The sequence below is a fragment of the Macrobrachium nipponense genome, chromosome 16, assembly GCF_015104395.2.
Source record: "Macrobrachium nipponense isolate FS-2020 chromosome 16, ASM1510439v2, whole genome shotgun sequence".
In the NCBI taxonomy this organism is placed as follows: domain Eukaryota; kingdom Metazoa; phylum Arthropoda; class Malacostraca; order Decapoda; family Palaemonidae; genus Macrobrachium; species Macrobrachium nipponense.
In genome coordinates, this window is record NC_087209.1 from 70,711,023 (window position 1) to 70,728,673 (window position 17,651).

The 17,651-nt window shown below is 37.8% G+C and overlaps 1 protein-coding gene across 4 annotated transcripts in view; it reads right to left on the reverse strand.

Moving 5' to 3' along the window:
* LOC135195813 (mitochondrial adenyl nucleotide antiporter SLC25A25-like) overlaps positions 1–17,651 on the reverse strand; it is a 206,596-nt gene that overhangs the window by 5,052 nt on the left and 183,893 nt on the right. For 3 of the 4 annotated variants that reach the window (XM_064222298.1, XM_064222296.1, XM_064222295.1), the window contains 4 exons: positions 2,432–2,543; positions 1,947–2,105; positions 658–927; positions 122–437 (listed from right to left, as the gene is read on the reverse strand). In XM_064222298.1, the coding sequence (XP_064078368.1) occupies positions 122–437; positions 658–927; positions 1,947–2,105; positions 2,432–2,543 (857 nt within the window). Of the gene's footprint in view, positions 1–121; positions 438–657; positions 928–1,946; positions 2,106–2,431; positions 2,544–4,421; positions 4,440–17,651 lie in introns of all 4 variants that reach the window. The other variant, XM_064222297.1, reaches the window with a different exon arrangement.

Below are 17,651 nucleotides of genomic sequence, written 5' to 3' on the forward strand. Positions count from 1 at the left end.
TATCAATTCCCAATTTCATTTTTCATATTTAACAAGCATAATCTATCTTGCAAGGGTCAACAGAATCTGAACTGATTACAAAAGGAAAGAGATTATGTTGGGATGGACAATTATGACTCACCTTGTGCTTGAAGCCTAGTGCGGACGAGGGCTAAGGGATAGGAAGCAATTTGGCCACAAGAGGAAGAAAATGCACCACAAGCAATGATGACAAACACTGATGGAGTGGCATTCCCAGCATGATGATCAATGTACGTTTTCTTCAATGTTTCATAGATGGCTAAGTCAATGCCTGCATAAGGAATGATGCCTAGGAGATTCGGGACATAACCTCTGTAGAAACTACGAATTCCCTCGTGCTTGTGGATCTTCTTTGCTGCATCAATTATGCTCTTATACTGTCCTGTTTTTCTGAGGGCTAATCTTGTTTTAAGCACCTAAAGAAAAAAAAAATTTTCTTATGAAAAATAGCAGACATCACTACCACTAAATGCAAAGTTTGTACAATACCAGAATACTGTTGTATATTTAAAATGGAGCTTATTAGCCTTTGTAAACATTCCCTTCCTTTATAATCAAGATGGTTGTCATTTCCTTATAAACAAGGACAAATGCTCTAAAGATTCTAAATGATGCAATTCTCAAAAGCAGACTCACCTCAAGGGGATATATAACTGTCTGAGAAAAGCCTCCAGCAAAGGAGCCTGCAACAAAACGTTCGTAGATAGTCAGCTCCCTTTCTCTGCTTCCGCCAAATTGTAGCACCATGCGTTTTGCTTGTTCGTAAGCAGCAAATTTCAGCGCAGACTCTGGAGCAATCTTCAGGACATTGATACCATTTCCTCGCCACAAACTCCTCACTCCACCTTCTTTCAACATGTATCTGAAGCAATTTGCTAGTCCTTGGAATTGTTTCCCTCCATGAACCTGGTGAAAGGAGTTGTAATTATAGTGTAGCTTTGATGAAAAAATAAGGATGATTAGCAAAGAGGTTGCATGGAGTAAGCACAGGAGGGAGTACCTCACATATAGATTACAAAATTTCATTTGACTACACTAGTTTATACTGATAAGAACATACACCTCATTATTATTTCACAAAAATTTACAGAATTATAGCATTAGACAAGGAATATTAAAAAAACATGAATTGTACTAAAACTGACAAAAAGTTTTAAGTGACAAAAATAATTTTGAAGCAAATTTTATAATAATCAAAAACTGTTTCTCTCTGCAGTTAAACACCTAAATACAAAAGCCATTAAATCATCTAGACAATAGAGTATCCTGTCCTTTGTATATAAAACACATGTATTTCACTGTATATTTTTTTTAAACAAATGCCTGCAACGAAAAATGTTCTCAGCTTCAGACAGGATCCTAATCTCAAAAACTGCATTGAATACAGCAGTAAGAATGCTCACGGAATATGAGAGTTCCAAAGGGAACAAAAGTAGTACTTACAAAAATAAATAATAATATTTCAAGTTTTCTATAAATGTTTGGAAATTATCAGGTTTTGTAATGAATACTTCTTTTACTTTGTGTAGGTCTGCTTTGTATGACTGACTGATGGTCTTTAAGGCCTATTTCATATATGACACTATCCGAATTACAAGTTACGTTCCGGAGAGGCGTTTGTATGTAGAATTACTTGTAAGTCAATTAATGTACTCTTCATGCCAATTTAAGTCAGTATGATATAAAATCAATAAAGTAATGTAAGTTTTTTCATCCTAAAACACAATACACTTCACGTACTGAATAGGCGTGCAAACACTTAATCTGTGATCCCATTTGTTTGTATCACTGAATGTCTGTGCTCGTAGGTAGGGTGATGTTGGTAAATTCATTCCCAGTTTGAATGCTGTACAAAATGACTCGGTACTACTACAACTCCAACTAATACTAATAATGATAACAATAGTACAGTTACTTAATCTCACCTGAAGGAAAACTTTGAGTCTGTCCAGGGGGGCTGTGCAGGTTCTGGACACCATTCCGGCAAAGCCACCTGCAACCAAGTGTCTCCACCACTTCCCAGAGAGCCATTCCTCGAGGGAGAAGTCATCAGGTACCGAGAGATCCTCTCCTACGTCCAAGTTCTGGGGATAAGCGAATGAACGTCATACACTTAGCAAAATCGCATGGGGTGAAGGGTATTCAGATTATTTTCTTATTAGTGTTCTAAAAACTTAAAAGTCAGGTACTTTGTCAAATATCACATCAAGTACTTTCTCAAATATAACATCAAGTTAAACCAATGTTTAATAATCAAAGTTCGAATTTACTGAAAAGAGGGATACCTAAGCTGACTGCATAACATGAAAGGTGAATCGATACAGTTAACCTGTTTAATAAAAGTTAACTTTCACAGAGGACAAGAATGTTACATCTGTACCAATCTAACAACAACAAGAGCAAACCTTACCGTTGCATGTCTCCAATAGAGGATAATATCATGCAAATTGGCCGAGGGATGGAACAACAAATAATCTCGCCATTCATCGAAGCTTATATCTAAGGTGCCATCTTTGTCCATTCTGAAAAAGAGTAATAAGGAAAACATCTTTTAAAGAGCTTCTAATGTTGATAATTACAACTATAGGACTGAGTAACTATAATTACAAGTAGTCAAACAAATTCTTGAACAAGTTTAACAAGTGATTTTTAGAAGTCTCAAAAACCAAGTAGCAAAAGAAATATTCTCTTGGATTATGCTTTAAATAAGAGAGATGTGAAATAGATGATGATTCAATAAGGAACAACCAAAGAAATTGGGAAAACTATTGAATGTATCTGTGTATGGAATCTGACCAGTGAAAGTTATAAAAACAAAAGGATAAAGCCTTGCATCCAAAAAACAGGCTAAACTACTCCAAGCATTATCCCAAAATACATAGTATACAAAAACACAAAACTCATGAGGAATTATTTGTATAATAACAAGATATAATAAATTTCAAAAAATCTCAAAAAAGCATAACCTTTACTCCATTTACCAACACATCTATTTATCTACAAGCAGATACTAAAAAACCTTCTGAAATTACAGTGTTCAGTGGGCCGATTGGATACAGTTTCTGTGCTAAAGAATTGATTCTGGAAATTTAAAGAGCGTTAAACTTTGAACCATTAAGTTTCTTAACTTACAGGTTTATTAATGGTAAGTCTTAAAATATTTGAACACCAATTCAAACAAGGGCTTCCTAAAAGGTAGTACAATATTACAAAAGAGAAACATCAAAATAAGGGGTTATTATATAAATAAATGAAGACCACGGCCATTTAAAGATCTGAGTGCTCAATGTTTTCCTTCGAGGTGTCTCAAGATTGCACACACATTAACTCTATGTGTGTACATCCATTTGTGGGCTGTATGTATACAGACTGCAACACATATACACACCTCTACACATTTTGTGTACTATGGAAAAAGTGCACTTGACCTTGAAAAGCAAAATCACTTACCTTTAAGACTCTGCCAATTCACGTGAAACGAACTCCACCTAATTACACACACTTACAGACATCTGAGGAGAGGACCAATCCCCCAAAACACACAGGAAGGCATCACGTGATGCGATGCCAGCCCCTGCCACCACAGTTATTACTATATAATATATGTATATGAGGAGTAGCTTCTACATCAGCGCTCTATGGCTAATGGCTAATCATGCAACATTTTAAAATCTACTGAACAACCAGTCTTCTTGTCTAAAAGCTCCACTTTCCGAATAAATGAATTATGGCCAGATATTTCATTTTGTTACTGAGCAATTTAGCTTGCCCAACACCAACATTTCAGGTGTGTTTATCTAAATGCGTGATCTCATAGTAGGCAATTTGCCAGGTCACTTCTCTTCCGTGTAATCAAAACACTGGTCCGTGGAACGATAAAAGAGTCGCATGGTGCCATAGCGCCTAGGAGGGACTTCAGAAGCGACCGAACAATTTTGGCCCTCTGGCTAATAACTGTAGTAGCGTTGCAGGCTCCTTCAACCAGTCTAAAATATCAAAGCAAACCGTACCCTAGGGCTCTATGCTCTGTTGCATATAAAATATACAGTATGAATAGACAGAAATTTGACTTTTGGAATAAATTTGTATGCAGAAATATATAGTAGGTCTATATATAAAGTGAAATGATAAAGCCTGACAATTTTAAAGGACGAATTTGATCTAAGATTATTTTGAGTATACTATACATCAACATTTGACTTTTCATGATTCCATCCACTTTTCTAAATGATGGCCCAGAGCATGTGAGGGGGGGAGAGCCCTGGAGAACGATTGAAAACAGTATTCTGGGAAGCGAAGCACATTATCTCTTGCTTTCTCTTTCTATAATAACCTCTCCTCGCTTTATCTCTCTCTCTCTCTCTTTCTCAACCCTCGAATCACTTCTCCACTCCGCTTACCCTGTGCTGTACACTACTCTGTGAAGCAAGTAGAAGAAAAAAATAAACGTTGTGTTAGTTGAGGTGTGTGACGCAAGAGGCGACAGAATGCGCATTGCATTAAAAAAAGCAATTTTTAAATTAAACGACAATAAATGACCCACTGAAGGAAACCAAATGGAAAGGAAGGAAACAAGAGGCAGAAAGGGTTAATCTCAGCAGCTTTTGCTGATTGATAGTGACAGTGAGGCAAAAATGATGAAATGAATGCAAAAAGGATGATGATGTACACGATGACAAAAAAAGATGTACTATATGAATCACATCGACGATGGCCACACAAATGAAATGCAAAATATTTTGATAAAAGTCAAAAGCAAATGGTGACGCAAGGAACAAGGGAATGAACATGGTGATGACATGCGAACAAGAATAAATATGCATAACTGAAATAGGACAGGCAGGCCGTGAGATTCGCTAATGTTAGGGTATCTATAAATAGCAATTTAGAATGAAGCATAAGAACATATTTTTTATTTCCATATGGAATCATTTCGAGGAAGAGTTCTCCTTCCATTCTTCCGCGCAGCGATGCCTTTAGAGAATTCATTTCCAAGGGTAACTTACAAACCACTTTGGGCTCTCTTTTCTTTTGATAAACTGAAGACTTCCAAAACAGTACTTGAGGCATATACGTGGAGTATACGTGCATATACATTGTTTATGCCTACTCTTCTGGGACGATCTTATCTAAAGTTACTAACATTGAATAACCAACATAGGCACGACTTAAATAAAGAAATGACAAATAATCACCCATGCAGTATCATCCCAAATTCTCGTTAATTTGGCTTGGCTACAAAGTGAAGTTGTAAGGCTTGAAGATTTAACAACAGAATAACAGTGAAGACTAGTTGTTACAAGCATTATCGATCAGTTAGATTCATTCAGATGTCATTACACTCATTTTACAAAAGACAAGTTTAGGTTCGTCCCAGGGTGAGATCAAAGTCGATTTATAAAACAACAATAGAAAAAAAAAACTGCAACACAGACAAAACTAACCACCACCACCAAACCAAGAGACACAGAGCCTCGTCTGATGTGACCAGGTGAAGGCACGTATACCCAAAGGTGTCTGGAATGGCATACAATTAACTGACCCATCTTCATTACAGAAAACATAATCACGCCATGCTTTGCAAACCAACGAATGAATGAGTAGTAGTAAGTGCCTTCGATTATTAATTTATCGGTGTATTTCAAATGTTAAGCGTATGCGGAGATGTAATAACAGAATACCGTATGCGTGTAGAAAAAAAAAAAAAAATAAAATTCGCCTTTTGACGGACGTTAACAGCAGGACCCATTAATACAATGGGTTCTGGTTAATTGGTGCCCTTTGCAGACATTCTTAAAACCCTGAGATAATCTCAGGATTCTCAGATAATCTTAAGACACTTACATACTCTTAAAACATTTAATCTTAAAAACCTGATATAGATATTCTTAAAACCCTGAGATAATCTTCAAACTCAGGAGATATTCTTAAAACCCTGAGATACTACTCATAAGACCCTTAGATATTTTAAACCCTGAGATAATCTTAAAATTCTTTGAGATATTCTTAAGACGCTTACATATTCTTCAAACACATCGCTATTCTTAAAATCCATAAGAATTCCTAAAAGCCTGAGATAATCTTAAATCTCTGAAATATTCTCAAGACCCCTTACATATACTCAAAACACTAAGCTATTCTTAAAACTGTGAGATAATCTTAAAACACTTGAATATTCTTAAAACCTTTAACATTCTTAAAACCTTTAATATTCGTAAAATACTGAGATATACTTAAAACCAGGAAATCTTAAAACCCTTACGATTTTCTTTAACGGAAAACAAAACAACAACACTGTTCTGGCTAAGGGTTTTTGATAACAATTCTGAAGATGAAGCTTTCATACCAGGAAATGCCGCTGCCTTTGTTTCAATGTGCAACAACACCCGTTTCTTACGCATTAAGAAATGAAGAAGAAGACTAATCACGGTCTAGGTATATTAGACTAACCAACCTTACGTCCGCACGTTTTAATCGATCAGACCAGTCCCTGCGTTTCCCATTAGACACACGAAAGCCAGAGAGAGAGAGAGAGAGAGAGAGAGAGAGAGAGAGAGAGAGAGAAGAGAGAGAGAGAGAGAATTAATAATGGTCCACAGACACGGGATGAGGATTATCTTGGCCATGAGGTGGTAACAACATGAACTTTTGAGGCAAAGTTAAGTGTCTCGGAATAACAACGCAGACATGACGGAAACATTACAAAACCCTACCTGGGAACTCGATCAAACTGGCATTATGGCTACGAAAAAATATATACAAGTAACAGACCTTGTATATAGTGGCTACGAACAATAAAAATATCCTTTACATTACTGGCTACGAACAATAAAAAACTCTTTTACATACTGGCTATGAAAAAATATATAAATAACATATCCTTTACACGATGGCTACGAAAACGACAAAAAAATCTTTTGCATCTACGACAAAATATACAAAAGAACAATCTTTTACACAACAGCTACGAAAAAAAAAAAAAAAAAAGATATTTTGGAAAGATTAAAAAAAAAAAGCTCCAGTAAGCACGTGATAAAATGTTATCAGAGGGCGAAGAGCTTCTAGACGAGCAAAGAAACCCACCACAGTAACAGATTCAATACCAAAGTATCTTTTCTTACAGTCCTGTAGTAAGTAGTATACCGCCTTTTTACTCCTTTGATGAAACAAACCACATACGAAAATGATGAGTCTCGAAAATAAAGGACTGCAATCGAAAACACACTTGCAGGCAACCTTTTGTATCAGCAGAACCGTCATCAAGCCCACATGCAGATATTATAGAGAGAGAGAGAGCATTATAAGGCCATGTGTCTAACCTTGGATAAGTTTAGCCTTGCTTTAAGAAATTGGACAAACTACCGATAAAAACATAAGCAGGTACTGTGAAAGGAAAAATAATAAAAAAAAGCTCCTTCAAATAACTCTCTCGGCGGAGATTCTCTCAGCCACCAAGGCAAGTTTCTGTAGTAATGTGTACATGGGAACAACGGGGTTCAGGAATTAGGCCTAACAGTTCGGCCTGAGGCTAAGGCGCTTAGAACAACGACGATTGCCCATGGGAGCACTAAGAGAAGACCCGTGGAGCACAGCACAATCTTAAGTTTCATTAAACCTATAAAGCTTTTACTTTGATACAAGTCTCGGTCTAAAAATGCTCTTTTTGAAAAGAAGTGAAATGCTTTCAGAACTTGACTGTAAAGGAGAGATTCGCACTGGAGAAAAAAACTATGAAATAGCAAAGTCCGACATGAATTTACAAATACTCCAAGCTACGTAAGCGAATGCTCGATATACTGAGCTACTTGAGTCGAATGACTGACTGGTTGGATGTAGAAACGACGTCAGCAAAATCCTCGGCTTCATTCGATCACCCCCAAAGCTGACTATAGGGAACTGAGGTTGTGTCCCCAAAGCTGACAAGAAGTTCTACAGTGGAATTACAGTGGGATGATAAGGGAGAACAAGATATCGTCGAACAATAATAACGTTGTCCCTTGAGCAAAATCATCATCTTCGTCTGCGTATTTGTACTTTGTTTGAAGCGTTCATAACTGGTCACTTTTCACAGAAATGTGGGAAAGACGTAAGGCAGCGATTGCCAATTGCAAACAGGGCACTTGATTACTTAATTATAGACAAATTACAGCGATGTGTCTACATATACTGTCAATTTTACGTTGCGCTGTGACAATATACCCAATATTTGAGCACATCCTTATCAAATATTGTATCCTCTATACGAATATTATCACTCCATGTTAATCAAAGCGTAACAGTATTTGATCAATGCAAAATCAACATTATGATTTAAACAATTTCAGTTACCTAATAAAGTGTGAGAGAGAGAGAGAGAGAGAGAGAGAGAGAGAGAAAGAGCAGAGCGAGGAGAGAGAGAGATGAGAGATGAGAGAGGAGAAGAGGAGAGAGAGAGAAGGAATGTGTAAAGCGTTGAAATTGAGGAAGGAAGTCTTCGAAGTCATTCACCTCGGGAGGGGAAACCTTGTTAAAAAATTCTTTAAACATGAATCAGACCAATAACTGGGTTGATTGACTCAATTGGCGTCACAATAACTATGGAGGACACACGGCAGCTCTACTAGAAGTGCTGCAGTATCATCATCTATCACTAATCTACCAGCAAGTCCTTGCAAAAATTGCAAAATAAAACAAAGGAAAAGTGCTAAGCCAATTAGCAACAAAACAGGGATATCCGTGTTTTAAATTTGCCACTGAAAAAATCAACGAAACAAAATATTAAAAGAATAAAACAATATGAAATAAAATTATGTTAAATACTGTATTATGCTTGTTTTTTTAATTATACTTCGTTGACTTTTTCACTTAAAAATATGAAGCTCGGATTTCTGTTCCGTACTGCTCATGGTTTCATAATTTTCCTTATTCAATTAATTTCTACAAGAACTGGCTTTAGAATAATGGCTGACGTAATTAGCATTCACATCACTAGCATTCTCGCGTAATTGCCCCGGGTGACCTCCACTGTTAAGGCGATGCCAGTCAAATTAGTCGACCAATTACTGGCGATTCATAAAAGCAAAGAATTGGCGAAATTTATAAAATAAATCGCATAAGACAAAAGGCAATACCGCATGCGTCATTAATGAAAGAAGACTGCAACCTGCTAATGTTCAATGAGAGGGGTTTTGAATGCTGGTCATTTTAATATTAAAAAAAGAAAAAGATAGAATTCCCTACATCCACCAGGCTTTTTTCTTTGATTTAATAAAGCTGAGTTCAAAAACACTTGGTTACCAAAAGATCCTTGGCACAAGAGAAGGGAGTTAATGAATCAACAGCTATAATTCCATGCAATCTTCCAAATGAAACAAAACTACTCCCATTATTTTCGCAGGAAAACAAATATTTTCATTTCAAATTAGTCTGTGAAAATATGGAGTAAAGTAACTCAAGTATATAATTAATGACAAAGTTTCAAAACATTTCCCCACTTGTATAATGGAAAAAGAAAAAATCACAGAACCTGAAATAGAAAGACATCCCCCTTTCCCCATTAAAAAGACAGACATCACCCATTCCCCATTAAAAAGACAGACATCACCCATTCTCCATTAAAAAGACAGACATCCCCCATTAAAAAGACAGATATCCCCCATTCCCCTTTAAAAAGAAAGACATTCCCCATTAAAAAGAGACATCCCTCATTCCCCATTAACAAAGACATCCTCCATTCCAATAAAAAAAAAATCCCAAATTCAAAAGAAAAGACATCCTTATTCTACAGAAAGACAACACCCATTCCCCATTCTACAGATAGACATCCCCAAAAGAGGACTGCATAATCTGAGCAGGCCTCCCCGCCTCTGTTCTTCATCCAATTTCCCATCGGATCAATTCGGATCAATTTCAATTCCCGAACCTTTGCACAAAAATGGGGGGAGGAAACCGAAGTCGATGTTTTAAAACGGGAGGAGAATTCCTCCGGTCACGAAAGACGTCGTAGGGGAGATCCACAATAAACTCATAAATCAAAAGGTCACGCACGTGAAGAGAGTAGCGTTCGCATACCTGCACTACGCACGCGACTGGTTGACCCCTGTTTCTGACCCCCCCCCCCAACCCCCCCAACCCCTCTCTCCCCCCTATCGCCCCCCATCCACACAATAATAAAAACAAAATAACGCACAAGGAAAACAGCTCTTTCCAGGAAGCCTATCAACTCCCTCCCTTTCCTTCCAGGATGAACCAGAGGCATGTTTTTTTAAAAAGAAACTGCTGCCCATTTGAATATACAGCAGCCATAGAGAATATATACTATATACAGAATAGCCAACAGGAAACTAATGTCGAAAGGAATATTTTTTTCCTTCAAACTCCCAAATTTCTGGTAATCCATTACTCAGTGGACCCCGATTTCTGAAAAGGTCCTTCTTATCATTATTGAGATAAACGAGTGTTTGATGAGGAAGAGGAAGGGGAGGAGGAGGAGGAGGAGGAGGAGGAGGAGGAGGAGGAGGAGGAGGAGGAGGAGGAGGAGGAGGAGGAGGAGGGGAGGAGGGATAAATGGTTTAGAGCAGCCGTGAACTTAAGATACGAAAGGAAGAGGCAGTAGAGGGAGGGTTGGGGAGAAGGGGGTATTGGTGTAGAGAGAGAGAGAGAGAGAGAGAGAGAGAGAGAGAGAGAGAGAGAGAGAGATGCCCGACGGGTCAATACCACCAACGCCCCTACTGCAGCAGCACCAGAACCACCAGAGTTTTGGCTTAGGGAGGAGGGAGGGACGTCCCTCCCTTCTCTTCCGCCACTTCTAGCAAATATAGGTCACTGTCAAGGAAGACTCGAGGTCCCCCCCCCCCCCCCCCTCTCACACGATCGTTGACACTTCGATGAAGAGTGAAAAGCATCGTTCAGTGAAACAATAGGTTCCTAATATCATGAATGCTGCAAGTATCTATGTATCTTGAAATATATTATATTCTTGAAATATATGGGTTGTGTATATATATAATATATATATAATATATATATATATATATATATATATCTATAATATATATATTAACCTGTTCTGTGCATTGGTACGTACAATTACTAACAAATATCTCCCACTAGAGTACCATCCAGTTTCAATCAAGTACCGGTTATAATAATAATTATAACAATAATATATATATATATATATATATATATATATATATATATATAATATATATATATATAAAGTGGGGAGCAGTACTACGTAAATACAACGAAAAAAAAAACATATAAGACCAAATATCTCGTGCCACACCTTCACAACCATTGTCACGACATAACATCTCGCTTTGGAACCTTCCCCCCCCCCTTCCCCCTTTACAGAATCCTCTCTCTTGAAATATATAAGTGGTATATATATATATATATATATATATATATATATATATCTATATATACTATATATATATATATATAACCTGTTCTGTGCATTGGTACGTACAATTACTAACAAATATCTCCACTAGAGGTACCATCCAGTTTCAATCAAGTCCGGTTAATAATAATATTAATAACAATAATATATATATATATAATATATATATTATATATATATATATATATAAAGTGGGGAGTCAGTACTACGTAAATACAACGAAAAAAAACAACATATAAGACAAAATATCTCGTGCACACCTTCAAAACCCATTGTCACGAACATAACATCTCGCTTTGTGGAACCTTCCCCCCCCCCCCCCCCCCGTCCCCTTTTACAAGAACTCCTCTCTTGGCCTCGGGCCTCCATGAAGCGACACTTCGCAAAGAACACACGGAGGACATTTTTGCCTTCCTTTCCTACTCTTACTACCCCTGTTCCCAGGTCCCCAAAAAGTTCCTCCATCATCCTGGTGGGTCATTTCTGCATCACGCAGGACAATGTTTGTAATGCGATAAAGCCCAATTCTCTATCAATACGATGACTTTCCCCAAATATAACATTTAATATTTCAAAGCTCGAAAATGACGACAAAAAGCTGAACATAAAGGAAAGTTTTATGTAAAATATTAAAAAAAACCACTGGAGGGGAGGGGAGATCATTCCTCTCATTATGACGAGGCAACATTATTTATATCGTGACAACAGGCACCTTGATAGCGTAAAAAAAAAAAACTTATCATGCACCAAAGCAATTAAAAAAAAGATGGCGCATCATTAATTCACCGAAAAAATACCGATAGTACATTGATGCATGCTAATTATAACGCGACCTACTAACTTATCAACCTGTAGTTATTTATATATTATAATTCGTTAGCCAATTGCCAAATAAAGCATTTACTTGAAGCAATTTCTCTTCTCTTCTGCCTTCTATTGCTTTCAGGGCTGTAGTTTCAATTTGAAAGGCAATAATTTTCACCATCCAAATGAAACTGATGAAGCTGAACATACACAAGCTATTTCTCTCCTCATCAATAAAGAAATGACGTCGATGAACCTTCCACTGTTTTGAAGGCCGCGTAAATTTCTACTTTGAAGACCACGTGAATTTCTATTTTGATGAACACGATAATTTCTATTTTGAAGGTGAAGCGAATTTATAGTTTAAAGACCACGTTAATTTCTATTTTGAAGTCCACGTGAATTTCTATTTTAATTACAACGTGAACTTCTATTTCGATGGCCAAGTGAATTTGTTTTGACGACCACGGGAATTTCTATTTTGAGGACCACGGGAATTTCTGGTTTAAAGAACACGTGAACTTTGATTTTGATTGCCACGTGACTTTCTATTTAGACGACCAAGTGAATTGGTTTTGGAGAGCCACGTGAATTTCGATCTTGAAAAACACGCGAATTCCTATTTTGAAGATATGTGAATTCCTATTTTGAAGGTCACGTAAATTTCTATTTTGAAGAGCATGTGAATTTCTAGTTAGATGAACGAGTGAATTCCTATTTTGAAGACCATGCGAATTTCTGTTGTCCTGAGACACGAATAACGCAGATGCACCCTACCACTACACTACAATCGCCGGCACACGCGAAGTCGACGCCATGCTCTAAAGGATTAAACTTGCATTACGCAAGGCATATGAATTACAAGACTCGAGGAAAACACGCAAGACAACAACGAGAGAGAGAGAGAGAGAGAGAGAGAGAGAGAGAGAGAGAGAGAGAGAGAGAGAGAGAGAATTTTTCTAGGTTACAAATACACACACACACATTCACAATGAACCTTCAGTTCGCAGAACGTGTCGGTATATACCACAAAGCAGTTCGTTTATTATACATATATACATACATATAAAATGTGTCTGAAGATAGACAAGTATCCAAAACGCATAACAACATACACTTTTCAGAGTAAATTCATCGTTCTTTCAAAATCATCTTCGTCACTCGACACTCCAAGGAACACGGCTTCGAATTTTCGAAAAACGGCCACTTGCAAGCAACTTCACGACCAAGTTTCGCTGAACTTTTATATATTGGGAAACTGTGCAAAACTAAAGGGAGATAGCTTACAACAGTCTTTTACGTCAAATGGAAACAAAGGCTACATACACAAAAAATTGGTAGTTAAAAAATTATTGGTAAAAGGTTCTGCGTCTCCCAAACACCCAACCCCTTTATACAGGCATACAAATTTCTAGCGACTTTTGCTTGTAGGCAAAACAAAATATCTGACATACTCGCTAAGGTAAAGGCTACGAAATAAATAAATATCGAAGACAGCTACAAATAATTTTACTCATGAACTTCGTCATCAGAGTTTTCACTTCGCAACAAACAGGACACCTGGCAATGGTCGAAGATCTGGCGATAAAAGTATTCACCATCGAAACGAGCTGGGTGCTAAAATCCAATACAAAAACCAGAATCATTTTGTCTCCAAGGTCTAACAATTCTCACTTGAAAACTATCCGTTTTCAGCATCTACATAAGTGTAATCTATATAAAAAGCCTATACGATAATTGAAACATGTTTATCTATGTATAAAGAGCGCATGCACGTCTCTGTATATGGGGACCACTACATTCAATTCCTCCCAATCGATTTCCGTGTTAGTTGTCAAGACTACGCGGCTGTTACTTGCGTCACGGGGGGAAAGAGTAGTTTGACAGGGACGACGATCCTTTTTTGTTATTTGGGGGGGGGATTGGACTGGGCATAATAATAATAAAGTACAAGTTTCTAAAGTCCTATAAGGGTTGAGCACTGCATTAAAGGCACTACCTATACTAAAACGTCAGCTTTTTTTTTTTTTTTTTGAACAGCGAGTTCAGCAACAAGGTATTCGGTCAGTGGTCGGTTGGGTGACCATTGCACCACTGCGAGGCTGGAGGCTAACAGACATCATAATTGTAGCAGCAGCAGCAGTAATAGTAGCAGCAGCAGTAGTAGTAGTAGTAGTAGTAGTAGTCCAAAGTATGTATGGGAATTTAAGAAACTCTTTGTTAGCAGATAGAAATTTAAGAAAAATCACAGTTTTTCTGAATTTTACTCCTCTCATATTACAAACTAATTATTTCAATATAAAACAAGACCCCTTACTTCCACTAAGCCAAACATCACAAGACTGTACAGACATACACCATCAAGACGAGACAAGACTTTACAACGATTAAATGTGCAAACCGAATTTGAAAAAGTTTGTCAGAAATACCACTCCACAAAAGGAACTTCTGGTAAGAATTATTGCTTTTGCAAGATTTTGGGCTAACTCTGCAACACTTTCTTTGTGTGTGTGTGTGTGAGAGAGAGAGAGAGAGAGAGAGAGACTGTACATTTGTATGCTGCACCAAGACTACGCGACAAAATACTGCCTAAAGTAAAGTTCATGGAAGAAGAATGCAAATTAAAAAAAAAAAAAAAAAAAAAAACTAAGACGTTCCTATTCTGCACGAGCTACGATACTGTCGAGAAAACGCTAGAGAAGACAGTTGTAAAATATAAGCACCACCTTATTTTGAAAACGTACAAGGGTCCGCCACAGAGGGAATCATCCCTGCAGAGGGCGGTACTAGATAAAACCAAACACAGTGAAGTACATTCCTGAAACCTTGTCTCTTAGCAACAGGAAATAAGAGTATCAACGTCAGTACTTACGAAATCAATGTACAGATTAGATAAGCAGCGTTGAATATCAAAGGCGTCGATGAACAAGCTGTCTCAAACTAATAGGGTAGAACCCGTTCCTCAATCTATCTTATCAGTTTACCCTAACATGTAACTAAACTCAAAGAGTTTGATTAGCACTCGTCTGGACGTTGGATTACTTGATACTCAAGTTCTGAAAACAGAACTCTCTAAATTGCATAATCATACGATTGCCCTAACCACTGTTTATCAAGAAGCGAAACCAACGAGACTGCAGGTCACGTGACAAGACTCATCTACACGACAATTGATCCGGTTGGTGTTCCCCTCCGACCACCAGACTGTGGAATGATGAACAAGAGCTTCAGCTCAACACGAGTAACCTTGATACTGCCGCTCCCGTCGACCACACTCGGGTGAAGCACAGGTCTTATTGTGACCTACTACTATTCGCATCTTAATCAGTTAAAGTCAGTTGTCGCTTACTACTACTATAAGCCTCACTACAATCAGTTGTGACCTAACTATTAGCACTAAAATCAGTTAAGGGTCAGTTGTGACCTGCTACTACTATTAGCATCAGAATCAAGACCAGATGTAAACTTCTCTAGTTAAAACAGAATGGCTGCAAATACAGTCTTACGACGCAGCGCACCCTTCAAATCAAAGAGAATGAGATCAAAAAGAACCGGGGAGGAGATTACAGCCTACGCTTCTACAACAGTCCTCCCTAAATCTTTCCAGCCCTAATTTAGGTCCACTTCACGAACGATTTTTTTCCTCACCTCAAAAGGTTGCGCTGTGCGGCTTAACAAAATCTGACACGAATTGTAAAGAGAAAACAATTTCCCATTTTTCAATCCCTCGACTACTCGGAAGTGACGTCAGTCATGTTTTAGTTTGTCTGTCTGTCCGGCCCCATATCTTAAAAACTACAAAGGCTAGAGGGCTGAAAATTGGTATGATGATCACCCACCTTCTAATCACCAAACATACCAAATTGCAGCCCTCTACCCTCACTAGTTTTGATTTTAAGGATAATTTTAGCCATAATCGTGCTTCAGGCAACTATATATAGGACAGGCCACCACTGGGACGTGGTTCAAGTTTCATGGGCCACACACAGCATTATACGGGACCACCGAAAGATAAGACCTATTTTCGGTAGCCTTGATTAAACGCTGTACAGAAAACTAAATCGGGCCTTGGAAGCTTCAGCGCACTTTTTGCTTGTTATTTATAGACTCTGGAAAGACGAAATGCTAACAATCTCTTATTAGAGATTATTAATGGGTTTACACGGGTCCCGATTACGATCGGTCTCCCTTATTCTATATACCTTGGATCAATACTTTCCTCCACTGAAAAACGCGTGGCTGACTATTTTTTTACCTTCATTGACAACGTCCTTGAAAGATTTCCATCCGCAAAAAACGAGAGAGAGAGAGAGATTTTATATTATTTCTAGATTCAACTTCGGTTTCCCAAAAACTAACCGATAAAAAAACAGTTATACAAAGGTTGTAAAGACATATTCAATTAAATGATTTCATTACTGAAAATAAAAGCGGCCAAAAATAGTTTTTTTTTTCCCCCGTGGGAGAGTTCCTACCAATAACCTGTAGCCGATTGTAATTAATTGTTTTTATTTTCCCGACACAGCTGACAGTCCCATTCCCCTCATACGAGAGAGAATCTCTGAAAGCAAAGGATACAGGAGTATTTTTTTTTTTTTTTTTTTTACCTTTTCTCCATTTTAAATGTTGAATACACTTAGCAAAAACTGAAAGACACGACCGGGAGAGGATTTTGACTAAAACTCAAAAGTTGAATGCGGCGGAGATCGTCAAACATAGATGTTTGACTACCTCCGCCGCTTTCAACTTTTGAGTTTTAGTCAAAATCCTCTCCCGGTCGCGTCTTTCAGTTTTTGCTAAGTGTATTCTCTCTCTCTCTATTATCTGAGTAACTGCAGCATTGCGGTGGTTTGGAATATTCTCCCTCTCTCTCGTTTAGAAACGAGAGAGAGAGAGAGAGAATATTCCAAACCACCGCAATGCTGCAGTTACTCAGATAACAGAGAGAGAGAGAGAGAGAGAGAGAGAGAGAGAGAGGAGAGAGAGAGAGAGAGACCCATACCGGGTTTAAAAAGAAGGCTTAAAATTTCATTAATCTCGAACTGACCCTCTCCAACATCTCTTCAGGCGTCAAAATGATGATAATAATCGAGGTGAAAGATCATCAAGTACATATGGTGGCCATCGGGCCGGCCATGACGTCAATCTCAATGATATACGATATCGTTTTCCTCCGCAAGAGAACGACTTTCAATAGTAGGGGTTTGGATGTGTCTTAATGTTTTTTTAAAGGGATCAGTAGACTCCTTGTCTGAACCAAGACAGGAGGAGACCTTTTCTAATTATTAGCCTTCGTGTCTGAACCATGGAAGGAAGAAACCTTTTCTATCAGCCTTCGTGTCTGATTCAGAAAAGGAAGAACATTTTTCTATTTCGTATCTGAACCATAGAAGGAGGAAACTTCTATTAGCCTTCGTATCTGACCCATAGGAAGAGG